Source organism: Hyaena hyaena, unplaced genomic scaffold (assembly GCF_003009895.1).
Source record: "Hyaena hyaena isolate Hyena2069 unplaced genomic scaffold, ASM300989v1 scaffold_109, whole genome shotgun sequence".
Lineage (NCBI taxonomy): Eukaryota > Metazoa > Chordata > Mammalia > Carnivora > Hyaenidae > Hyaena > Hyaena hyaena.
The window spans coordinates 3,021,244-3,046,433 of NW_024080740.1; the positions used below are offsets into that span (position 1 = coordinate 3,021,244).

The following is a 25,190-nucleotide window of genomic DNA, read 5'->3' on the forward strand; positions in this document are numbered from 1 at the left end:
CGATTGCATTGTAGGTAAAATTTTGTGTCAGATGTATGTTATGTTTTTAGAAATGTCCTTTGTTATGCAGAAAGACTGTAAAGTCAATATTAGTGTATTCCCTAAAGCCAGGATATGACAGAAATCAACAAATCTCAAATTGTTCTTCTGTTTCTCTTTCGAAAGACTACTTTATTAAAGATGTGCATACCCTTTTTCACCAAAATTAGACTTCCCGTTACCATATCAAGCAGAATTCTTCATTAAAAATATGAATGTAGAAGAAATGTTGGCCAGCGAGGTTCTTGGAGACTTTCTTGGGGCAGTGAAAAATGTGTGGCAGCCGGAGCGTCTGAACGCCATAAACATCACGTCAGCCCTAGACAGGGGCGGAAGGGTCCCACTGCCCATTAATGACATGAAGGAGGGGTAAGCAGACCTTTATCTCGTTGCCTTAAATATGCATTTTTAAATATGGTGATCTTCTCAAATGTATATAGATAAAGGATGGCCTATTGCGTTCCTTTTAATAAGTAGGTGGTTTACAGATACGAAAACACTAGCAATTTTCTATATTGACAAAGAGGTTACATTAATGGTTCTTTATATCTGATGTTCCAGGTCCTGTGAATTCTAATTGTAGATCAGGATCAGCATCATAAATTACAGCACTAAGTCTTTTGTACGTTCCATAGAGGAGCTGAGTATTTAGGGCCTGAATTTCAAAGGAAATTGATGCCCCAGTTATCAGCTGCAGGACACTCAGACTGCTGTAACTTTATTCTAGGAAACTATGTCTTCGCTTTAACATTCTTTCCACCATGTGTCGGTGACAGATAGCTGGAATGGATTTGAAACCTATTCCTAAAGCCTGGCCTTGTCATTCATAAGCTGGGTGACATTGGGCAAAATGCTGCACTCCTCTGTGCCTCGGTTTCCCCATTTGCTCCAATGGGCATTGTACTCTTTCTGCTCTCAGAGTTGTTATAGTATCTAAATGAGACAGCATTTGATAGGGATTCGTCTGTTCTCATGCCTTGCAAATGATGACTTACACTCTTGTAGAGTTTAAGAAACACTTTTTATGCCTGAATAAATTGAAAGGATTGAATGTCAGTGTCACATCCAACTTTGATCTTTAATTTGTAACCTGTAGGTTGAAGCAGATCTACCTTTTTTTAACCCACTCTATAAACATACGAGATATGGAATAAGTCACAGTTTATATAGCGTATGCCTTTCCAACTCCTCCTTTATCCATATTCATGGTAACATTTTTATACAGATGATATCTGGAATTAACTAAAATACCTGGATTAATAAGAATTAAATTTAAGGGCAGCTTTAAAGGAGAACTTTGTTGGCAGTAAGGGAAGAGATCACAAATAGACACAGATGAAGTATGGGAGAGTAGGCAGAAGGGGGATAAGGGATAAGCAGTGAGCTGTGAAGTCCAACTTACAAATTTCAGAATTAAATTGTAGCTTGTATGTTATAGTAATGGATTTTGGAGTCAGTCAAGCACACATAGAAGTGCTTTGAGAAAAATAGTTGCTTTATCTCTTGTCTATCTGTTGGCTAGCTTTCTATATGAAACCATAATTTTAGAGCTTAAATTTTTTACTTCAAAGTTCCCGCACGATTCTCTTTCCCACTGAGTATTTAAAGTAGAAAGAGGGAAAATGATGAACAGAGAATCTCCTCTGAAAACATTCTCCAAAGTTGGTGTCTTTTCAACAGTTTCTTAAAGTAATGTGTCCCCAATAATTGTTAAAACAGTGACCACAAGATGTTGGAGGAAGCAACCTGAAAACCAGGCACTGGTAGAGTTTTCCCTGGTTGTGCTTTTTTCTGGGCTCACCCTTCCCTAATCAGCAGTGCAGGCCCCTCCCACAGAAGCTCTTTTAGAAACAGCCACACTAAACTGAACTGAACAACTGTCTAAAGCAAACTCTGACCAAAAAAAAAATGGTGCTTCTCAATTAAGTCTAGCTTAAGAATTGCCAGTAGAGCTTTAATAAAAATACGGATAGATTCCTGGCTCCCACTTCCCCCTGGAGATTCTGAGTCTTGGAGTCTAAGGCTGGGCCTGAGCATGTGACTCTAAATTAAGAACAGAATTTTTGTCCTACAAGTACTTGTTAGAGAATTCCGTCATTAGCTGACTGACCCCCTAGCACCTGCTAGAGGGAGGCCTGGGCTGTCAGATATTTGAGAGAGTCAGTCCCATGGCATTTATTTGGACCCTGTTGTCTCAGATCCCTTCCCAACTTGAAATGCTTTCCATGAGTTTTAATTTAATGTTAAGCCATAACCTTTACAAAGTATTCATATGATAAGTCTTTTAAAATAGCATTTCTATAAATTGTACCCAATGCCAACTCTACTACTCCAGTGTCCCTATATGAACACCAGTGAAACAAGAGTGTGCTTGAGTATCATTTCAGAAGAGAAAATGTCCCTGGGAATGATTCTGCATGTCTTCTTTAGTTGTTATATAATGCCCTGGTGGCACAAATAATTTTTTACCCTGTTGCCTGAAACTTAGAAATAAATCCTGTGCTTGACTAACTCTTCTCTTGGGCCGTCCTTCCTTCGTGCTGATGTATATCACAATTCTTAATTTACCTAATAAACTTTTTGCCTCTGTACTTTCTTTTGAAAATAATGTGGGCTATAAATCCCTTTTTAAAGTGAAATATTGAAAAGATCAAGAAATACGGTCAGCATAGCAAAAGAATTCCATCCCTTTCTGTTTTTTCTTAATTTTTTTTATGTTTATTTGGTTTTTGAGAGAGAGAGAGAGAGAGAGAGAGAGAGAGAGTGTGTGTGTGTGTGTGTGTGTGTGTGTGTGAGCAGAGGAGGGGCAGAGAAGGAGACACAGAATCTGAAGGAGGCTCCAGGCTCTGAGCTGTCAGCACAGAACCCAATGCGGGACTCAAACTCACAGACTGCAAGATCTGAACCAAACTCAGACACTTAACTGATTGACACACCTGGATGCCCCAATCCCTTTCTGTTTTCAGATTTTATTTAAAAATGTAGTTGTACACTTCTGAAGGATTATTTAAGCACCTGATAAATGAGTTCTGCTTAATATTTAGTAGTGGAAGTCTCGGACTGGTAAACAGACAAACAAAATCTCCACAAAACTATTTCCTATTACTCATGGCAGCCACAATCTGCTAACGGCAAGTTTTCCATATTTGATATATGTAGTCAGATACACAGCAGATGAATAGACCTTCTCAGCAGTAGACCCATCAGAGGAAACCCACTGCCCTTCTGCAGCCCCAAGCCCTGTTAAACGTCAATCACCAAGAGCCCCCTCTGCAGCATCCCGGCCCCTCATCCTTCCTGATGTACATTTGTGCACCTCTCGAGACTCACTGACAGCTTCCAAACTTCTCCTAAATCTTACAGAAAGCAATTATAAAATTTACTTCAAAGTAAATAAACTCCTGCGAAGGAAGGCTGAGCCTCCTGAAAAGATCTTCTGTCCCTCGCCAGACCCATAACCCCGGGCTACTGTGCTCACTCTGGGTGTGGTCTTACGGCTGCTTTTACTCCTGATAGGGAGCCAGAGGCTAAGGACTCATGGATGCATTTAGCCTGGGCTAAGGCTCATGGAAAGAAGAGCGGGTTCATATTTCATTCTAGGCATGGCATAGCTGCCAGCCCGGGGTGAGTGATGTGGTGTAAATGGTGGTTATGAAGGGAATGATGGGGTGTGAGGATTAAAGAATATACTCACTTTTCATAGGAGATTGTCAAGCCCACCACTATTTCCTCTGGTTACCAAAGCATGTGGATCTAGCCTCAGTCAGCAACAGAAAATCCTAGTTTATTCGTTAGACAATCTCACGAAATACTCCCTCTAATTAATTGTTTGCTTTCTGCCCTATGAAGGCCTCAGTGAAAACTTACACTTGGGGAAGAGAATGTAAGTCAGTGGCTGCCAAATACTGCTCGGATGCAAGGTCATGATCCTGGGCCAGTCGTTAGCACTCTGCTGATTTTGTCCCCATGTTTGCTGATTTATAATATTGTCCTTTATTCCTAAGTAACGTGCCTCCTACATTTTTGGCGCAAATATTATTTAATGGAATGATGCTGATACATGATGGAAACTTCTTTAATAATGTAAAAATTAGAAGTCCATAGAAATCCATTTTCATAAGTATAAAAATAAACAATATAACTATATGTCTAAAGTCTCTTCAGGGCCCTGGGTGTCTCAGTCGGTGGAGCGTCCGACTTCGGCTCAGGTCACGATCTCGTGGTCAGTGAGTTCGAGCCCTGCATCAGGCTCTGTGCTGACAGCTCAGTCCCTAGAGCCTGCTTTGGATTCTGTGTCTCCCTCTCTCTTTCTCTGTCCCCCTGCCCCGCACACTGTCTCTCTCAAAAATAAATAAACATTAAAAATTTTGTCTATGTTCTACATATAGATTCATTTTTTTCTTTTAAAGTTAAACACTTATTTTTATTGGGGAATAGTATATTAATCTTTAATGTACAGTAATTTTTTAAAAATCTATGCTCACAATCTAGTAGGGACCAGGTGAGTAATCAGACAATTAGAAAACAGTGTTGTACACACCACTGCTGAGGTATTCAGAGAGTGTATCACCTGCGCTTCAGCTCCATGCCTGGAAAGGGTTCATGAGGAGGGGAAGCCTGATCTGAGTTTGAAATATGAGTACAAATTAACCTGCTCCCAAAAAATAGCAAAGAGGGATTCTAGATAGAGGGGTCAGCTTGAACAAAAGCCTTTAGGAAGGAGAAAGCCTGATGGATTTAGAAACCTATTTCAAGTGGATTTGGGGGACAGGGATCCAGAAGGTGGTAGTTTCCAAACAGGCAAAAACCAGACTGTGTCAGGTCCTGTATATCAGGAAAAATTGTTTGGATTTTATCCTGAAACGCTGGGGACATTTGCAAAAAAGGACACATGATTAAGAGTGGTAGAGTAGACCAAACCCGAATGTCTCCTTTCTGTCTGCCCCCACCACACACGCAGAACTAGAAGAGTCTGACGCTGTGTTCCGGTTCCGTCTTCTGATCATTTATTCTGTCTCCAATGGAGAGGGGCAAGCAAGCAGTTGAACAGAGTCCGGAAGTGTCCTTTATTGTATTTTTTTTCTGTATTGTGTCTTTTATTTGTTTAACTTATCCCTTATCGTTCATCTTATTTTTTTGATTGACTGGCTGTAGATATGCACAGAACAAAGATGTGGTGTGGGGGACAGAGGCAGGAATCATAGTGCATTTTCTTTTAAGAGCTCTAGTTCCCCTACAACATGTAACGTGTGGACACATCCTTCTCTAAACTGTCTTTTACCTCCCATATACACAAAATAAAGAATAAAGCACATTTGTTATTTGGACAATTAGGTAAAGTATGCATTCATTGGATCCATTTAGTTGGCAGAAATCTGGCTGAAAAAGGCAGAGTTTAGACTTAATTTTTTTTTTTACCTGTTACTTGGTTTCCAACATTGTATGTGTAAAGGCACAGTGAATACGTTCTACCTCAAGGGAAATTGACTTGTTCAAACTGGAAGAAAAAACTCCTTCATAAGAACAAATTCCTTCCGTGTAAATCAATTCTTAAGGTTTTGAGGCACCGGGTTTTGTTAACATTGCTTGAGAGCCTTGTATTTGACGATTTGTTCCCATCTCAGCTGTTTTAAAGTTTGAAAACATGTGGCTAAGGTCATAAAGGTGTAATGATCTTTTTTGTTTCACTTCGTAAAAATTTTGTTTCTGCATATCAAAAGGCGAGGTAAAAGGAAAACAGATTATGAAACATGTAATCTTAGCATGTATAGCACAGAGTTATTATTCATGGCCTTATACAAAATTGTTTTTTGTAAAAAGCCAACATGTTGAAGCTTACGGGCTCTACAAAGGAAACAATAAATACACATTTTCTGGACCTGCAAGGCAAATCTAATATCTCCTTCTCTCAAGCGTGACATTTGTAGTCTCTTTCCACTTTATTTGTTAACTTATTTATTTTTCCACTATTGATATTTAACAGACATGTAACATTGTACAAGTTTAAGGTGCCCAACATAATGATTTAATGTATGTATATATTGCAAAACAATTACTGTAATAAATCTAGCTAACATCTGTTACCTCACTTAGTAATAAGTTTTTTTTCTTGCGATGAGAAGGAACTCGTGAGATCTACTCCCTTAGCAACTTTCAGATAGGTAATTGCTTGTGTTTTAAAACTAGTATAATGCTTTTTACTCATTCATTTGTTCTGCAGAGAGGCTCCCTGAGGACAGCAAGAAAGTCTGGGTTCAAGGAGAACCATTAAGGGGCTGTTGCTTCATGTCCTGTGGAAAGTGGTGGTGATCAGAAGTAGGGGTGTAACAGTGAGATGGAACAAAGTGGGCAGGTGTATGTGAGAGTTCTTTCAGGGTAAATGTCAGAGACTGATGATGGATTGAATATGTGGAGAGAAGGACAGGAGTCAAAGATGATGGTGCTTGAGCATCTGGCCATGCCAATCATCGAGAGAGAAGAAGATGGAAAAGTTGGAACAGGTGGAGGTGGGGTGGGGTGACGATGAGCTCAGTTCAGAACATATTAAGTTTGTGAAGCTTTTGGATCATCCAAGTAGAGATGAAAGTAATTTGGCAGTATGTGTCAACTGTCATAAAAATGTTTCTACTTCTAGGCATCTCTTTTAAGATAGGAACGTTAAAGAATATGCACAGAGACAGTGCATTTCCAATATTATTTATAAAATCAAAACATTGGAAGCAACTTACATGTCCAACTGAAATAATTGTTGAATAAATCATATGCACTTAAAAAATTATATTGCCATAAATCTGTAAATGCAAAGACTGTACAAGGTGCAACATGCTTATGACGCATTAAAGGAAAAAGCAGGGTGCAAAATTGTATTTTAGAGATGATTGCAGTTAGGTTAAAATGTATGCATTTGGAAGATATTTTGCAAGGTACATTGGAAAATGAAAATAGTTATCTTGGTAATATAAATTAATTATGTTTTTTTAATGCCAGGTTTTATGTAATGTTTTTATATTGTTTTTATAATTTGAGGGGAAAAATAAAACATTTCAAAGCACCAAAAACTCTTATGCCCATTTGTGTTATCTTGAATTAATTTAAACTCTTACCAATTATAAATGCAAATCAATGTCGTGTTAAAGCCAGTTAACAGTTATGAAAAATACTCATTTCTGCATTTATAAGTACATTTCACAATTATTAAGGAGAAATGTGGTCTTGGCTAAGCAGTTACTAAGGGAATAGAAATTGGCTTTATGTGAAGCTTAAAAGTAAGAACTCATTTTAAATAGAATATATTTATATTTACTGAACATCTAAGTACTTCACAATGGTTTCTTCTACCTACTTTTGTTCAGAATTTTTGATCTGTATTTTCATCTTTAATTTCAGTCCATTATATACTACTTGCCTCCCCAAGGCACCATAGTTTTAAAAAAAAATGTTCCTTCCAATGAGTCTTAAGTCCAAATATAAATTGGACACAAAGAGCAAGCAAATGAGTTTGTGTAGTCAAATTCTGGGACTCAGTTGAGTTCACACTTCCATTGACATAGCTTTAAATTTTTATGCTACGCTTTTCATTTAATTTCATTCCTAAAAGTAACAGCTTTATTGAGATGTAATTCATATGCTGAACAATTCACCTATTTAAAACATATAACTTAGGGTCACTGGGTGGCTCGGTCAGTTAAGCATCCAACTCTTGATTTTGGCTCAGGTCATACCTCATGGTTCGTGAGTTTGAGCCCCACATCATGCTCTGCTCAGAAAGCGCAGAGCCTGCCTGAGATTCCCTCTCCCTCTCTCTTTCTCTCTGTCCTCCCTTGCTTGCACTTTCTCTCTCTCTCAAAATAAATAAATATTTAAAAATAAAACCTCTAACTCAATGGATTTTAGCTTATTCACAAAGATGTATAATCATTAGATTACCACAGTCAATTTTAGAACGTGTTCATCATCCTAACACCTCCTCTGAGACCCATTAGCAACCACTTACTACCACCACCAGCCCAAGCTGTAGGCAACCACTATTTACTTGCTATCTTTAGAACTTTGCCTATTGTGGACATTTCATATGAATAGAATCATATGGTATGTGGTTTTTTTGTGACTGGCTTCTTTCACTCATCCACAGTATTGTTTTCAGGATTCATCCATGTTGTAGCATGTATCGGTACTTTGTTTCTTTTTATGGTTGAGTCATATTCTGTTGTATGAATATTCTACCTTTTATCCATTCATCAGTGAGCATTCGGATTGTTTCTTCTTTTTAACTGCTATGAATAATGTTGCTATGAACCTTCATGTACAAATCTTTGTTACAAGACATCTATTTTAACTTAGGGTACATACTTAGGAGTGGAATTGCTAGGTCATATGGTAACTCTGTATTCAACCTTTTGAGGGACTTTCAGACTGTTTTTCAAAGCAGTTCCACCATTTTCCATTGCCACCAGTAGAGTAGGAGAGTTCCAATGTCTCCACATCCTCACCAGCACTTACTATCTGTGTTTTTTTTTTTTTTTTTTTTAAATTAGAGCCATCCTAATAGATGTGAAGCATTATCGTATTGTGCTTTTGATTTCTGTTTTGCTGAGGTCAAATGATATTGGTCATCTTTTCATGAGCTTATTGGGCATTGTATACTTCTTTGGAGAAGTGTCTGTTCAGATCCCTTGCCATTTTTATTTCTTTAATTTTTAAAAATGTTTATTTATTTTGAGAGAGAGAGAGAGCATGAGTTGGGGAGAAGGACAGAGAGACATGGAGAGAGAGAATCCCACACAGGCTTCATGCGCATGGAGCCTGACATGGTATTTGATCCCATGACCGTGAAATTGTGACCTGAGCTGAAATCAAGAGTTGGATGTTTAACCAACTGAGCCATCCAGGCGTCCCAGATCCCTTGCCATTTTTAAATTGGATTATATGTCTTTTTGTTATTAAGTTATAAGAGTCCTTTATATTGTAGATACAATTTTCTTATTAGATATATGACTTACAAATATTTTTTCTCATTTCATGGGTTGCCTTTTCACACTTTGCTGATGGTGACCTTTGAAGTACACAATTTTTAATTTTGATAAAGTCCAACTTATCAGATTTTTTTTCTGTTATTTTGGTGTCATATCTAAAAAACCACTGTCTAATCCAAGATCATAAAAATGTCTGACTTTTTCCCCTCAGAGCTTAATAGGTTTAGCTCTTACATTTAAGTCTTTGATCTATTTTGTGTTTATTTTTTATATCATATGAGGTAAGGGCCCAACTTTATTCTTTTGTATGTGGATACCCTGTTGTACCAGTACCATTTGCTATAAAGACTATTCTTTCCTCCATTGAATTCTCTTGGCACTTGTGATAAAAATCAGTTTACTAAATGTAAGAGTTTATTCCTGAACTCTCAGTTTTATACCATTGATCTACATCTCTGTCCTTCTGCTAGATAACTATTGCTGATTGTTTTGATTACTGTTGCTTTGTAGTAAGTTCTAGAATTGGTAATTGTGAGTTTTTTTTGTAGTTACTTAGGTTCCTTGAATTTCCATATACATTTTAGCATCAGCTTGTCAATTTCTGCGAAGAACTGGAATTTTGATGGGTTTATTTCATTTTATAAGTTGTTATAGCTTCGTCATTAGAAAAGGAAGTATTTATTTAATTTCCTGGTTTTCTCTCTTCTTCTGAAAGACGTAGGAGACTCCCTTTTCTCAAGCTGCTTCAAGATTATTTAAATGGTCTTAACACTATCCTCTCTCCCTCTCCCATTCTCTTTCTGTGTGTGTGTGTGTGAGTGTGTGTGTGTGTGTGTGTGTGTGTGAAACTCTTATTGACCAATTAGGTAGAGTTCTTTCCCCCTAATTGCTAAGGTATACACCAAGAAAATAAAGTCTGCTTGCCATATTTGTGCTTATCAAACCATAATTTTTCTTTTAGATTAACTTCTTGGATAAAAGAGTGTAATAAGAAACTTAACAGTAGGGGTCTATGCAGGAGAAAAGCTGACAGAACACTTGGGTAGAATAGCTATGTGTCTACACCTCCAGAGATGTAATTTCAGGATCTTATTAAAATAAAATTGAATGAGATTTATTACTAACAATTATTTATTATTTAGGAATAGTGTTATTTCTAAATAATTAAGAATTTAAAATGTAAACAATGTATCAAACAGTAATCATAATGTGACAGACACATGATTACTATGAATTAAAATAAATAGTATGAAAGAAAAAACATTTTTTTTAGAAATTAACATAGAATCAAGAGAGTATCTGGAACACCAAAGCACTCAGTAAATATTGGTTGAATAAGAAAGAATGGAAGGCAGCCCCTACATGAATCACTGCTTTTAAAGCCCAGGCCCCTACCTTAGGGATGATTCTAGATAATCCTTCAATTCAAAAGGATAAATCCTGCTTTCAGGGTAGATTGTTTTTCAGTGTTTCCAATTTTCTCAAAGGATAACCTGAGAGTTTCACATTTTTGCAGCGTTTATGTCATGGTTGGTGCCGATGTACCATTTTCTTCTTGTTTACGAGAAGTCGAAAATCCACAGAATCAATTGAGATGCAGTCAAGAAATGGAGCCTGTGATAACATGTGATAAAAAATTTCGTACTCAATTTTACATTGACTGGTGCAAAATTTCATTGGTGAGTTTTTTTATTTTGTTTTGGCAAATGTAATTAGAAGTGATATGGCTGGAGATAACATTTGACTGAAACCTGAATGGCTCTTAGGAACAAATCCTAGGTTTACTTTGTTAACGCAGTTGACTTCTCTCGACGTTAAGGATTTGGCAAGCTCGTTGCCAGTGCATCCATTTGGGAAAGAGGCTTTCCACTTTTGTCCTGAGTCTGCTATTGATTAGCTGGGGCTGCATTAGCTTGGCAGGTGGTCCAAATGGTGTGCCTGGACATCCAGGTGGCTGCTAAGTCAGAAGAAATTATGGAATCTGTGTGACATGTGAAGAAATTCTCAAATATGCTGCCACTATCCACTTTGGAAGGAGGGACTGTAGCACATTAATAAATCTGAAAATAAACCAATATTGTGTTATGAGTCAATATCCTAGAAATTCAAATTGTAGGTAGAATTCAAGGAATAAGGAACAATTCCAGGGGTGAAAAATCAGAACCTTTCCCACAGCCCCATAAATATTAAATATCTCTTTTTAAATTACCTTGTAATTAGCATGCTAAAAGACTAAAGAAAATGTAGGTAAGGTTTCCTCTACACTTGGTATATATAATATTTCATATAAAACATATTTTTTGATCTTGCTTTCTGGAAGATAGGTAAGTTGTTTTACTTCTTTAGTGACCTTTAGATTTAACTTCTTTCAACTCTTGATGATTGGTGGTGAGTGAATTCGATCTAAGTTTAAAGTTGACATTTGAACAAAGTTATTGACACATAAACACAACTGTCACTTCATGTCTTAGGGAACTGACTGCAGGCAACTTGCCCGGATCCAGTATGGGAGAACATAGTATTCACGTTGTAGCACTTAGCACCTGTGGCCCTTGGCCCGGACTCCTCTTTGCATGTGGCTGTGTCTTAGGAAAACAAGTTTCTTTCTTTGTCTTCTTAAATCAAGTAAAATTATGAAGATGCTGTGGTTTATGTGTACTATAGGTAAATGTCGGATTTGCAGAGCAAGGGTGCCAGAGACTATGTGGCCACAATCATAGCTTGAGGGGGCACCTGTAATCAAAATCCATGGGCGGCAGACCCCAGCAGCACCATTTTACTTACGCTTTTGCTGTAAATGGCTTCTGCTTAGGAATATTATCTCATTTCCAAAGGTTTAAAGATGACTCAGGCTTTGAAGATTATAGTTTCTATGGTAAGACTTTATACATGGAAAGATTGGGATTTTCATTTTTTATTTTACATGCATTTATTTATATGTCACATCTCACCCCAAAAGATTTCCGAAGGCTTAAATGAAATAATCCAACAGTAAATATAATAAATAAGATATCAAAGAAATGGAAGATCAGGACCTGAACTTTATTTAAAAAAAAAAAAAAAGCCTAAGGTCAAGTTTGACAACAAGCTTCCTACATCAAGGATTGAAGGAGGAAATTCATCAGTTACTTTAGTTCTCTCCTTCTTAAAAGAAGCAGAGCATCAATTTCTTAGCAGAAAATAAAGTTTTACTAGCATTGCATTCTTCACAAAATTCTTCAAGTGTTTTTTTTTTTTTTTTGAGAGGATGCTGAGAAATGCCACAAATCATTCTCCCCAGCATTTTGGGGTGGGAAGGACAGAGAGTAAACATAATAACCAATTTCTCCTGGCTATTTTTAGAGCCCTCCAATAAAAACTAACAATTAAATGCAACTCTGTGAAAGCAATTTTGTTAATATGGAGGTAAATTAATATAGTGCAAATGTTGTGTATTTTTTGATTCTGGGATAGAATTTAGTAAAATTGTAGCATTGAATGAGTGACTTGCTCCCTTGGCTGTCTTTCCTAAGAATTACTTCTGTCTGCTAGGCAGAAAGAAAGATCAAGATTGTAATCATTTAGAAATTGTCTCTCATTCTGTTTGTCTTTTCTCTTTCATTAATCTTAGAAACCATACCCGCACACCTGGTTATCAGCCAGTTCATGGTTTGTTAGCATCTGCAGTAGAGGTTTGTCACTAGGAAACATGCAATGTACATAGTAGTATGAAGATACTTTGTTTTGGGGGATGGAAACTTCTAGAAAAGAATATCTGCATACATACATAGCTTTATTGCATATGGTTTCCCTTACATATGTCTGTATGTTGTGAAAAGGACATAGAAAGTAGGCCAACATAAACCCTTTGTTACTTGTTTTTAATGTTTGTTTTTGAGAGAGAGAGCATGTTGGGGGCAGGGCAGAGAGAGGGGGAGGCAGAATCTGAAGCAGGCTCCAGGCTCTGAGCTGTCAGCCAGAGCCTGATTCGGGGCTTGATTTCATGAACTGTGAGATCATGACCTGAGCTGAAGTCGGACACTTAGCGGACTGAGCCACCCAGGTGTCCCAACCGTTTATTGTTTTTGCTCTTTACTTCCTAGCTCCCATAAATAACCACGAGTTCAAGACAGTAAAGGAATTGGAAGAGATTGATTTTGAGCAGTGTGTCAAAGAATGTTTTGATATGTCTAGATCTTCAACTCTTGAAATGTTTGTAGCTATTAATTTGATGTGTAATTGTCTTCTTTTATATCAGGTTGATAAAACAAAGCAAGTGTCCACCTATCAGGAGGTGATTCGAGGAGAGGGGATTTTACCTGATGGTGGAGAGTACAAACCCCCTTCTGATTCTTTGAAAAGCAGAGACTATTACACGGATTTCCTAATTACACTGGCTGTGCCCTCGGCAGTAGCACTGGTCCTTTTTCTAATACTTGCTTATATCATGTGCTGCCGACGGGAAGGAGTGTGAGTACTTTAAAGCACTAATAAAAAATTATAGAGCCTACTAGGGTAACAACACATAAGATTCCATTAAGAGCCAAGTTTCATTTGGTTCATAAAACACTTTATAAATTAATTGAAGTTGTGTTCAAGTCAAACTACAGTACTTTAGTCCTTTAAAATGAATTAAAATAGTTTTGAGTCTAGTAAATCAAATTAGGAGATATAATTACTTTATTCAACAATTATTAAGGCTAGGTGTAAATTCATGGTGGCAAAACAGTTCCAAGAATAATTGAGGATAGCTCTTTTGGTTATATAAGCCATTTTGTGCAGAGAAGGGGATCTATTGATATGGTAATTGCACTTTAAATAAATAAATTGTCTTAGTTTGCTCAGAAGTGAAGGTCAGAATTCTTCTTGAAATTGTTCTGCTGTCAAACGGGTGGCATAATCTAAATGTTTAAAAAATATGGATCTCTACACATAAACCTAGGAGTAATGACTGAAAGTAAGAATATAGTTTGAGTAATGAGTTCACGTCATGACTAGTTAGTACTTTCAGGACATCTCTGTCAATTAAAATTATCTCCCAAGACTATCTGGAAGCCAGGGTAACAAAGCAAAGGATAAAAAATTAATAAAGCAGCAAGTAACAGATTCTTCCATTTTTTACATGTAGCCTGATTTCATTATGTCATAGAATTTGTTTCCAAGAGCTTGATTCTTAATCTCCATTTTTTTTTTCATTTTTCTGTGTGTTTCTCATCAGTATTCCATCTCCGTATGTGTACGCATCCAAGTAATGTCATCAACCTGGTGGCAAATGCTGCCTGGTTGCATTTAATAGTAACAATGTCAGCATTTCCACATCATGCAAGATCCCATGAGCATATAGTCTTAATGTTCCAAATATCAATGCTATGATTTAATTCATAACTTTTGTTTTGTTTCTAGGGAAAAGAGAAACATGCAAACACCAGAGTAAGTGTCTTCTTTCCTGTTATTTTCTTTATCATTTCTCTCACTTCTCAGTTGCTCATCCGCTCCACACATGTGTGTCATGCTTTTATTTTTTCATTTGTCATCTTTCATAGTTTATTTCATGAATGTGAAAGCTGCTTTCTAAATAGAGACTTTTAGTAGTGGTAGAAACTAAAAAATAAAAAGGGTTTGAAAACAAGATGATGTAGATAAAAATTAAACTTAAAATTTCAGATTCAGAATATTAACTTGACATTTATATTATGTGATTTCCCAACCTGCATTTCTATAAACCAGAGAACAGATGAAAAGGCCTTTCATACACGTTTTCCTGAATCTACAGTAATAACCTACCATAAAATGAAACTTCTGTGAGTATTTATAAATGCCCCATCAGAAGCAACAATATAAAAGCTATGGTAGTCTAATCTTAATCGTAGAAATTAAATAGAGCGCTAGTTTATCACTTAGGGCTGTGATATTATTAACACAACGCTTTGTAGCTTAGTTTAATGCAAGACACATTTATTTAAAAGCTGATTTGCAACTTTCAGTGTTGCTGTGTTAAAAGTATGTGAAATGTATCTCTTTCAGACATAACTTGTAGAGTGTCCAAAAGTGCAACAACGTCTTGTTTTAAAAAGAAAAAATATTCATAATTTTTTCAAATTTGAAGACCCATCGGGCTAATATATGATTTTAAACATGTGTTGTTTTATTTCTTTTTGACCTAGCATCCAACTGGTCCATCATAGTGCTATTCAGAAATCTACCAAAGAACTTCGTGACATGTCCAAGAATAGAGAGATAGCATGGCCCCTGTCAACGCTTCCTGTGTTCCACCCTGTGACGGGGGAAATCATACCCCCTCTGCACACAGACAGTTATGAGAGCACCAATATGCCTCTGATGCAAACACAGCAGTAAGTATCTGCTTGGTACTGTAATTATTAGTGTGTGTGAATATATCTACTTAATTTCTGTAAGGACCAGAACCTTTCATTATTGCTTTTGTTTGTTTGTTTATAACTCTAAGAGAAAATACCAATAGGACATTGATGGTATAGATCCCAACCCCACTATGCTGACCCGAATATAAAGACTTACTTTCAGGAAATGCACTTTTCTTCTTCACTAGTTGGAAGAAGATGACGTCCACCTTAATACTTAAGAAACTGACACTGCTAACAGACTAAACATGTTTGCTCAAAGATGAGTTAATTGTGAAAAGAGAAGCATATCCTAAAACATAACAAATTAATTCTTTTTTAGAGCTATTATTAGAATTATCTGATTCTGTTAACTTATTTTTTAAAGCTTATTTATTTATTTTTGGAGAGAGAGAGTACAAGCAGGGGAGGGGAAAGAGAGAGGGAAAGAGAGAATCCCAAGCAAGCTCCATGCTGTCAGTGTGACATGGGGCTAGAACTCACGAACCTGAGATCATGACCTGAGCCGAAATCAAGAATCAGATGCTTAACTGACTTACCCACGCAGGCACCCCTGTTAACCTGCTTTTTAATGTTATTGCCAGAGATCTATTTAATCTAATGTTTTGTGCCTCAGGGTAAAAGGATCTGCTTATTTATAAAAATGAGTAGTTCCAATTTTGACTAAAAGCATAATTTATTAGTGCCAACCTTTGTAGTACTAGAAGGACTATGATCAGAAAGCCTGGAAGAAGCCTTTGTAAAGGGTACCTTTGGGAACAAGGGATTAAGGAAATTCCCCAGTTGCTCTGTGAGAACCCACCTTATATGCCTAGAAGCTTAACTTTGATATAAGGGGATTGTAGGTAAAATTGTCATTTATTTTTAAGAACATGGATCTCCCCTGCATTTTAACCATATGTTAAAATGGGTTAAATTCAGTTTCCCAAGGAAGTCAAAGCTTGCTTTCAAGATCCTCCTCTTTTTCGTTTTACTTTTGTGAATATAATATGATGGATATAGGGAAAAATCTACCTCCTTCTCCCCACATAAACCTTAGGGTAACCTCTTACTGATTAAAGATTTCCTTGGGATCCATACTGGGTACAAACAGTTTCCCACTGCAAGTGCTTTTTTGTAATCATGTAAAATATATGTGGTAATTTGAAGATTAAACAGTAATTAATAGGAGTAAAATAGCTAGTCAGATTTGATAAATTTGTCCAAAAAACTCCAGAAATCTAAAAGTATTATATTTTCCCAAACTACTCTAACATTATTTACTTAGTGTTGAATAGGCAAAAGTATGTGTTAATGTGTGCATGTGTGTGTACAGTAATTGATTCAAGTCTCATAGACAATGGAGAAAATTGCATACATTTAAAATTTTTCAGTTTTGGAAATATTAATATTCTATCAGGGATGTGAATAGCAAAGTCTCACAAAATGTAGTTGTACTGAATGGAAGGGGTAGATTTCTATGCTCTCTGATGGTTCGTGGGTCATCCTAAAATCCCCTTTACCAGGATTAGATACCGACGGAAAAAATGAGTATAATTTCAAGAGTATTGTAATAGCTCACAATCTAGCAACCTTTCTTGCTTTTTTTAGGTGAAGATTATCAACAACCTTATCATTCATTTCCAAATGGAAAGAATTTTTCAAAGTCTTTAAGGCTACCATTTTGTATTTTCTTTACCCAAGAGTGCCAGTGAAATCTGGGTATATACTCTTCAAATGGTGACATATAGCCTCAAAAAATAAAATGGTCAAATATACTTGAGAAGCCATCTTTTTGTTTGTTTGCTTTAAAACTACAAGACTTTTCAGAGGACTTGAGTATATTGATATGCTTCAGGAATCCATGAAAAAAGGCCAGACATAACTTCCAGAACACAGCTTGGGAAATGTTCCTATTGATAAAATAACAATGCTGTCACATTTTAGAATAGAGAAATATTTGTTATAATGAGTAGGGGAACTTAAGTATATTTGTAAGTCAGTAAAACTATATTGCTAGTGAAGTTTAAAGGAAAGAAGAAGGCTGCGTTTTTAGATAGACTTTCCAACTATATATTTTGAGACTAATAATAGCTCCTTAAAAATTATTTTGATTTTCTGTGGTTAGGATTTTGCAAGGTTGCTACTAATATACAAACACTATAAAATTTTCTGTCTAGTTTACAACCCAGTACATCTTCCTGGTCCTTCCATAACCCCATCGACTGTCATTATGTTGATCAGATCTATCTATTTGCAAATGCAATAGGTTATTTTCTTGAACTTGCAACAGTTTGACCATATACGCATTTTTAAGTCCAGAAAACCTTCACATTATTCAGATTTCTGCTAATGGAAAAACTCCATTAACTAGCACTTCTATCTAAATAGGGTACATAGATAATTGATGATGTTCACAATGATTATTCTGAGGCACTGCGAGATCATCAAGTACGTCTGACTCATCAGAGGAAAATTAAATTACATTTGGTGTAGTTTCAGTGTTGAGTGTATATTATCTTTCTTTTATTCTTGGAAATGGATAATATGTGCACTGTCTCTATGGTAACTCCCTATAAGCCAGAATATGTGATTAACCTCATTTTCCAACCATGCCAGATAATAGGGAATTCATTGTATCACGTTCGTCACAGCTGTCCTTTACGCAAATTCAGCTTTAACTCCTTACCTTAAAAAGCATGTTTTTCAAGTTTTATTTCAGTGCTAAGTATATATATATATACATAAATAGTTTGGTCATTTGGGTTGAACTGAATTCTCAACATTAAAATGAGATATTACCTTAGATGAGGTATTACAGCACTTGATAACCAAGTCCAAGCTTGGATAATGCTGCCAGGTATTTATTCATTAACCCTTCCCACAAGGGCCTGTGCTTCATCTTCACATATTCATACTGACTTTACTGATTTTATCATTCATAAATAAGTTGGCTAGCTTCAGGATTTCATGTTTATTCGTCAGGCTTGACACCAGAAATATTCAGGCATAAGGATATGGCTGAAAGTTTATGTTGGCATTTAAGTGAGACTCAGAACATTCAAAGCTTTCCTTCAGAGCAGCATGGAGACTCGCTTGGATCTTTTAAACAAGTCAGTCTAGGATCCAGAGAACCTTATAACAGCGTGAGGTAAAGAGAACTCCTAACAGTTGTATGATGAGGGGCTGTCCCAGTAACATGTCAGTTACACAGTAATATTTCCTTCTTGGTACAGTGCTTCACAGGACTCTAGACTGGCACCATTCATTAGACAGTAAAAAAATGTTGAGTTATTTGCACTTGATAAAATTGGGACATGGATAAGAGACAGTGCTGAATTAGGTCAAAACTGGATTGGATGATTTGCCTATCTTGATGTTAAGTCAAAGATAATGTAGTCATTGGCCTCAGAAGGATCTCTGATCCAGATAAGAGGCAATGTGATTGAACAGACAGTGGAAAGGAAACCCGGAGAGGGTCCAGGAGATGGAGTACATGCTCAGGAAGGGCGATTTCGTGTTGTACAGTATTCCTTCCACATTTCAGGTTACAGAGACAATATAAACAGGCTGTTAAAATGAGCACATAGCATGGAAATGTCAGGGCAAATTGGTTTGATCTTTGCTAATGTCTTTATTACTTAATGTTTTATTTTGGAATGATTTTCGAGGTCCGGAAAAGTTGCAAAGACAATACAGAAAGTTTCCAGAGATGTCACCCGATTGCTCCCATTGTATATTTGTCACAAGTAAGAAACCAACATTGGTGCTTGACTATTAAGGAGACTTCAGATTTATTTTAAATAATTTGAGATTCCACTAGTTTTTCCCTTAATGTCTTTTTCCAAGATTCTGTTGGGGACACAATAATTGGCATGTCTCTTTAGCCTCCTCTGGTCTGAGCAGTTTTTTAGACATTCCTCTTTTCCCATGACCTGGAGTCTTGAAGAGCGCTAACTACATATTCTGAAGAATGTTCCTCATCCCCTAATACAGTCAGGCTTTCTGCATCTGTACTTAATTACCTTTTCAGTGGAGTGAATACATGTTACCATTAATAGTAAGAACTTTTCTCTCTGTAGGCTGTTCCCTTACTTATCCTGTTCATTGCTAGAGATTGCATTATAAAGCAATTCTTTATTTTAATTTTTAATTTTTTTTTATTAGAGAGAGAGAATAGGGGAGAAAGGCAGAGGGAGAGAGAATCTTAAGCAAGCTTCATGCTTAGTGTGGAGCTTGATGCAGGGCTTGACCTCATGACCCTGTGATCAGTATCTGAGCTGAAATCAGGAGTCAGACACTCAACTGATGGAGCTGCCCAGATGCCCCATAAAGTCATTCTTGAAAGTAAATTTTGCTTTGCCCACAGAACCATTGTTGTGTTTAGGGGTTATGGTTTTGACCAAAGACTTAATTTAAAACATATTACAGATGTTTTGATGTACCTCAAAAACAAACCTTTGTAATGATTTAAATGGGGAAAATCAAATTCCAAGTCATGGAATTTTAGGTCGTAGAAGGTATGTTGAGAGATAGTCTAGCCTGGTTGTTTCCAGCCAAGTTGCAGATCACATTCACCTGTGGAGCCTTTGCAATGCAGATCCCAGGGCCCTACGTCTGCGGATTGGGAATCTGGTGGACCAGGAAAAGGCATTGAGGATTCCCAATTAAAATACTTAAAGGAGCTAGGCTTTAGAATTTGAGAACACCAGCTTGGTATTTCTTTTGGGGGTGGAGATGGGGAAGGGGTTATTATTCACACTCCTCCCCCTAGAGTTTTAAAAGGGGAGCAGTTTCTCCTGATTCCCCCCAAAAGGTGATGTACAAAGGAAAAGTGTGAAAGGGGGCAGTCCAGGGGCCTGAGGTAGTGTTGGGACTGTTTGTGGGCTTCTATTTCTCAGCTGCTATCCTTTTCACACCTCCTTCTGCTGCCTGAGGAAATGATGTAGAGAAGTGAGAAATGAGTACTGATTAGTACTGACTGGGGCAGAGAAATGCTGAACCTTGAAAAACTAAAAACCACTGGGAAATTGTAATTTTTCAATTTTATAGGAGGCATTCACTGGAGGATTTCAGTTATTCGGTTTTCTAAAAAAGAATTTATTCTAAAATTTGTAACATATTACATGGTTTTCTAGCGGGTGGATCTGCCTCATCGTGAATCCTTTTCTTATCCCAACACAGTATCAGTCAACTTTCCTTGAATGGGAGACATCTTCATAGAATGTAATGGATACTACTTCATATGTAATGGGTACTAGGGAAAAGTGCCCAATTTTCTAGAAAGATTTTAATTGTCTATACAAAATTTTTCTTATTCATTATACTAAACATGATGGCTAATCCAGAGTCATTGGGTCTCCCTGAAAACAGGAGGTATATCATGCTTAATCTTTTCAAAATTAATGAATAGAAATCTAGAATTAAGTCTTCTTTTTAGCGATATAGTAACTAATCATTTTAACTTTTATCTAAAGTATTTTTCTGTTTGTCTTCCCTTTGGTAATAATGAGAAGTAGCTATGGTAAAATTTCATAAATAAAACATTAGGTTTCAATGAAAGTTAATATCAGCTGAAGAGAATGTTTCAGGGTACCCAGATAATGGTTTCCTGTTGACAAGAAGTGTCAGGCAGCCAAGAATATTTTAGAGCCTTTGAACTTTTTTTTTTTAATTCAGCAATGGATGCAGTATCTCTGATGAATTTTGGTTCTGTAGGCTTGTACTGCTTCTGTTTAAAGCTGTGGTGGGCTTGCTTTTGGCTTTATATGAGCAGGGGAAACTAACTAAAAGAAATAAATGTCTCCCTTCTCATTTATGTTCTATATATATTCTACATTGACTTTAGTGAAAATTAGGTTCTGAAATTAAAAACTATAGATGTTTCTGAGTCCTTCCTTTCGTCCTTAATCCCAGTGGCCTGGTTCCTTAGTGAAAGTAGGTGAGGGGTCCAAATCAGCATTTTTGTTAGCAAAAAATTATAGAAAATTTAAGGGTTGAGCAACATCAATTTTGTTGAAATAACTGGGAAATTCCAAAGATACATTACTGTTATTAAATATATTACTTATTGTTAAATGGCTCCATACTCATTCAAAAGAGAAGTATTTTGTATTCTACATAGCCAAACTAATGTCATTTAATTTCAACTCTAGCACAGATTCTGTGGCTTAATGAAAATCACTTAACCCTTCTTTGCTTTTGAGTCTTAAGACAAGTAGGAATATAATGGGTTGATAATCATCAACCTTACTCATAGAATTACTCTACAGGATATCCAAGAATGTCAAATAACCTTAAAATGGTTGTACAAATAATAAATAATCGTGTGCTCCCCCCCAATCATTTATTTATTAATTTGCAAGTTATTACCTTTGCTTCCTTAAAGAATAAAGTTTGTGCAATGGCTAATTTACATAATTTTCTATTTAAATGCATGTAATTAATGGTAGCAAAATTAGAAAATAATTAATGCTAATAATTTAGAGAAATACCGTTTTCTTAAATCTTTTTTCTGTGTAATGCAGTTTACACATAATTTTCAGTCAGTCCATTAATAATGTAATTATTCTAAACAGTTTAATGACTTTATAGAGGTCCTTTATTTGAAGGATTATTGGACTTCCATTTGAGGTCAGCCACACTTTCCTGTATAATTACCTTTAGCAGTCTGCTTTCACCAATGATGGAAATGCCTCCGTTTTCTCACTGCCTGGTCTGCTTGACTGTAGCCGAGTTACTCCGGCATCTCTCCAGTATGCCTGAAGCAGTGCTCTTACTAGGGGCCTCCCTTCAGCTGCTTGATGGAATTCACACTTCAAGTATGCCCATCATGGATGTGTTAACACCCTGACACTCAGGCTCACATGGCAGTCGCAGGTTTGGGCACCCACAAAAACAGAGCCAAGTGTGCACACCCCGGAGATTCTGGGCATGTTGTGTCTCCACATATTTCTTGTTAAGCACCTTTTTGCACATATAAGCACTTTTATGTAACTCATCTGTATTTTATTTGAAGTTGCAAGTAGTGCATGTACCTTGTTCAAACTTAACCAAGTGGGACATGCACTGCAGGTAATGGTAGATCCCTAAACCAAAGTAACACAGTTGCTTTCTCATAGATCTTCAGATTTATTGCTACCTTCCTTTGGCACTTTCTCAACCGTTTCTTCTCAAACCTAGCCAAGCCCATTACTACTTAGAAAGTGTAGGAGTGTAGAGGAAGAGAAAAAAAAAATCAGAGGCTAGAGAAGAAACAACAGGGTGGAGATTGACTTTGATCACTGGTTTTCAAACTGTGTTCCACAGAAGGGTAAGTTGGGCTGGCAGATAGGAGCGAGGGGGTGGCAACCACTTTAGCCAGATACTGATTTGGAATTTGGGGTATCCTTGATTTAGGGCTTTTGAAAGACTTGTCCTCTTCAGTATTTTTGTTTTATCAAAATGTATTGATTTAATCCATCGATAGGCTTGGTAGAGCCAAAGATGATGGTAAATGAAGAAGTAAGTGTGTGTGTGTGTGTGTGTGTGTGTGTGTGTGTGTGTGTAAGGTACAGTGTAATAGCTTCTAATGTAGAATAGGTAAAACCAAATTAGTTGTTCCTGAGAAGTTAGAACAAAACTCCTATCCCCCTCCCAAATGCCCATGAAATTGCATTTTGACTTCTGTATTAAAATTGTTTGTTTTCCGTCTTTAAATCTAGAACCTATTTTTTCTCTGGCTTATAAATAAATCTTTTGATACTTCCAAGATCAAAACCACTATAAATACATCATGTGAAATACTGAAAGACTAAACAAACAAAATGCTCCCTGAGACCGCACAAGGATAAGTAGGGCTGCTAGGTAATAAAAAAAGAATATAATTATTGGGATGAATTATTAAGTAACTTCCTTGAATTGAACTAGAATTGATTTTGTTAACAATATATTTAAAATGGAACTGAAAATTTAAAAAGAAATTACTTGAAGTCATTAACATTTCTATAGATTAATTTAAGAGTTTAAACAGTATTTAACTAGCATATACAGCTTTCCACTTTAGATCGTTGTATTTGGAACATAATATTTGCCTGGCTGAAATGATTCGGATCAATGGTTTTCAAACTCTGTTTCTTGGAGGTTTCTTAGAAATGCCTTAGGGACCAGCATGTGGGGCAAAGGAAACAAAGCAGGCGGGATTCCTGGCTCCCTTGTTTCAACCCAGGCAACTTCACATTTATCTCTTTTGTACGTCAAGTTCTGCTTAGGATTTCAATTAAAAGGAATTCTGTTGCTGAAGAGAAACGGCAACAAAAAACCTCTGAAAACCCCTGGCATGCATCAAGGCCTACTCCATAGCAAGGGACGGACTCCTAGAATCTCTTCCACACAGAATCTAAATTGTATATTTTTGCAAATGAATTTGAATATCGATATTTGAAACTATGTGTGAACATTAACAAACACATATGTATTCTGTGAATCTAAGTGTCTTCACTTTTGCCTGTATCCATTAAAAATTATTTATTGCATGCTTACTGTTGAGGATACTAAACAAAATAAGGGGTTCTTACTGTTAAGGCACTTTGGGCCAAGTAAACATTATGTGACGAGAAACACAGTGACAGTTCAGCATGTGTGTAAATCCATGCTAAATGGTAACCTAATGGGAAGGGACTGATTAGAGAGTGAGGAGGCATAGAACAAGTGGTACTTGAGATATTTTTAATTAAAAAAGATAAAAGTTAAAAAATTTTAGTTAGCATTTCTTGTGGGCTATTTTTACGTTATAAGAGTAATTCGTGTCCGTAACAAAAAAAAAAAATTTAACATTTATTTATTATTGAGAGAGACAGAGCATGAGCTGGGGAGGGGCAGAGAGACGGAGAGAGGGAGAGACACAGAATCTGAAGCAGGCTCCAGTCTCTGAGTTATCAGCACAGAGCCCGACGCGGGGCTCGAACTCACAAACTGCAAGATCATGAACTGAGCCTAAGTCAGATGCTTGACTGACTGAGCCACCCAGGCACTCCATTTTGTAACAAATTTTAAGTTGAGTTTTCAAGGACAAATGGGAACCAGTTGGGTACAAGAGAGGTAATGGCCATGATGTGATGGCGGTTCTACTTAAAGCAATTCAGGGAGTACTCCATGTAGGGACCAGATATATTGATAGTCTTTTGGGCCACACTAAGGAACTTGGAACTTAATTTGCAGGTAGGTGTAAGGAAACCATGAAATGTGTGTTGTTTGAATGACGTAATCAGACTTGTGTCTTAGAACGTGCACAGTGGATTATAAGGGAGTAAGAATGGGACTAAGGAGACAATCCAGTCAGTTGCAAACATCCAAGTGAGAAACAGTGATGGCTTCAACCAAGTTAGCAACAGAGGTGGGGAAGAAGAGGAGAGATTCAAAGGAGGTTAAAAAGAATCGTCAAGGGTTCTCAAGATTGGGATGTGGGGACTGAAGAAGAAGGAAGGCTTGGCTGATGATGATTTCTACATCTTGAATACTGCAGTTGGATGAATGGCCAGTGTCATTCCCTGGGTCAGGGATACAACAGCACAGATTTGGCACAGTGAATGAAGATGGATATGTATGTTGTTCTGTGTGAGTGTGTATGTATGTTCTAAACCTAGATCTGAAAGTATAAAGGCTACAAGCACAAGCCTGGAATCCCTGTGTTCACAGCTTTATCTACTGCTTCTTAGCTATGTAGCCTTGGACCTCTAAAGCCTGTTTTCTCCTCTCTAAGTTGGGGAAAATAATACCTACCTCCTAGGGTTGTTATGAGGTAGAACTTAGCATTTAGTAGGCACTTTATGAAGGTTGCAAATAATATTATTATTTATTTTCC

At 36.8% G+C, this 25,190-nt stretch overlaps 1 protein-coding gene across 4 annotated transcripts in view; it reads left to right on the plus strand.

The window, feature by feature from the left end:
- The window catches only part of SGCE (sarcoglycan epsilon), a 69,406-nt gene that overhangs the window by 40,829 nt on the left and 3,387 nt on the right, over positions 1–25,190 (plus strand). For 3 of the 4 annotated variants that reach the window (XM_039236281.1, XM_039236285.1, XM_039236284.1), the window contains exons 5-9: positions 210–408; positions 10,528–10,690; positions 13,249–13,460; positions 14,394–14,420; positions 15,155–15,343. In XM_039236281.1, the coding sequence (XP_039092212.1) occupies positions 210–408; positions 10,528–10,690; positions 13,249–13,460; positions 14,394–14,420; positions 15,155–15,343 (790 nt within the window). The remainder of the gene's footprint in view (positions 1–209; positions 409–10,527; positions 10,691–13,248; positions 13,461–14,393; positions 14,421–15,154; positions 15,344–25,190) is intronic. The other variant, XM_039236283.1, reaches the window with a different exon arrangement.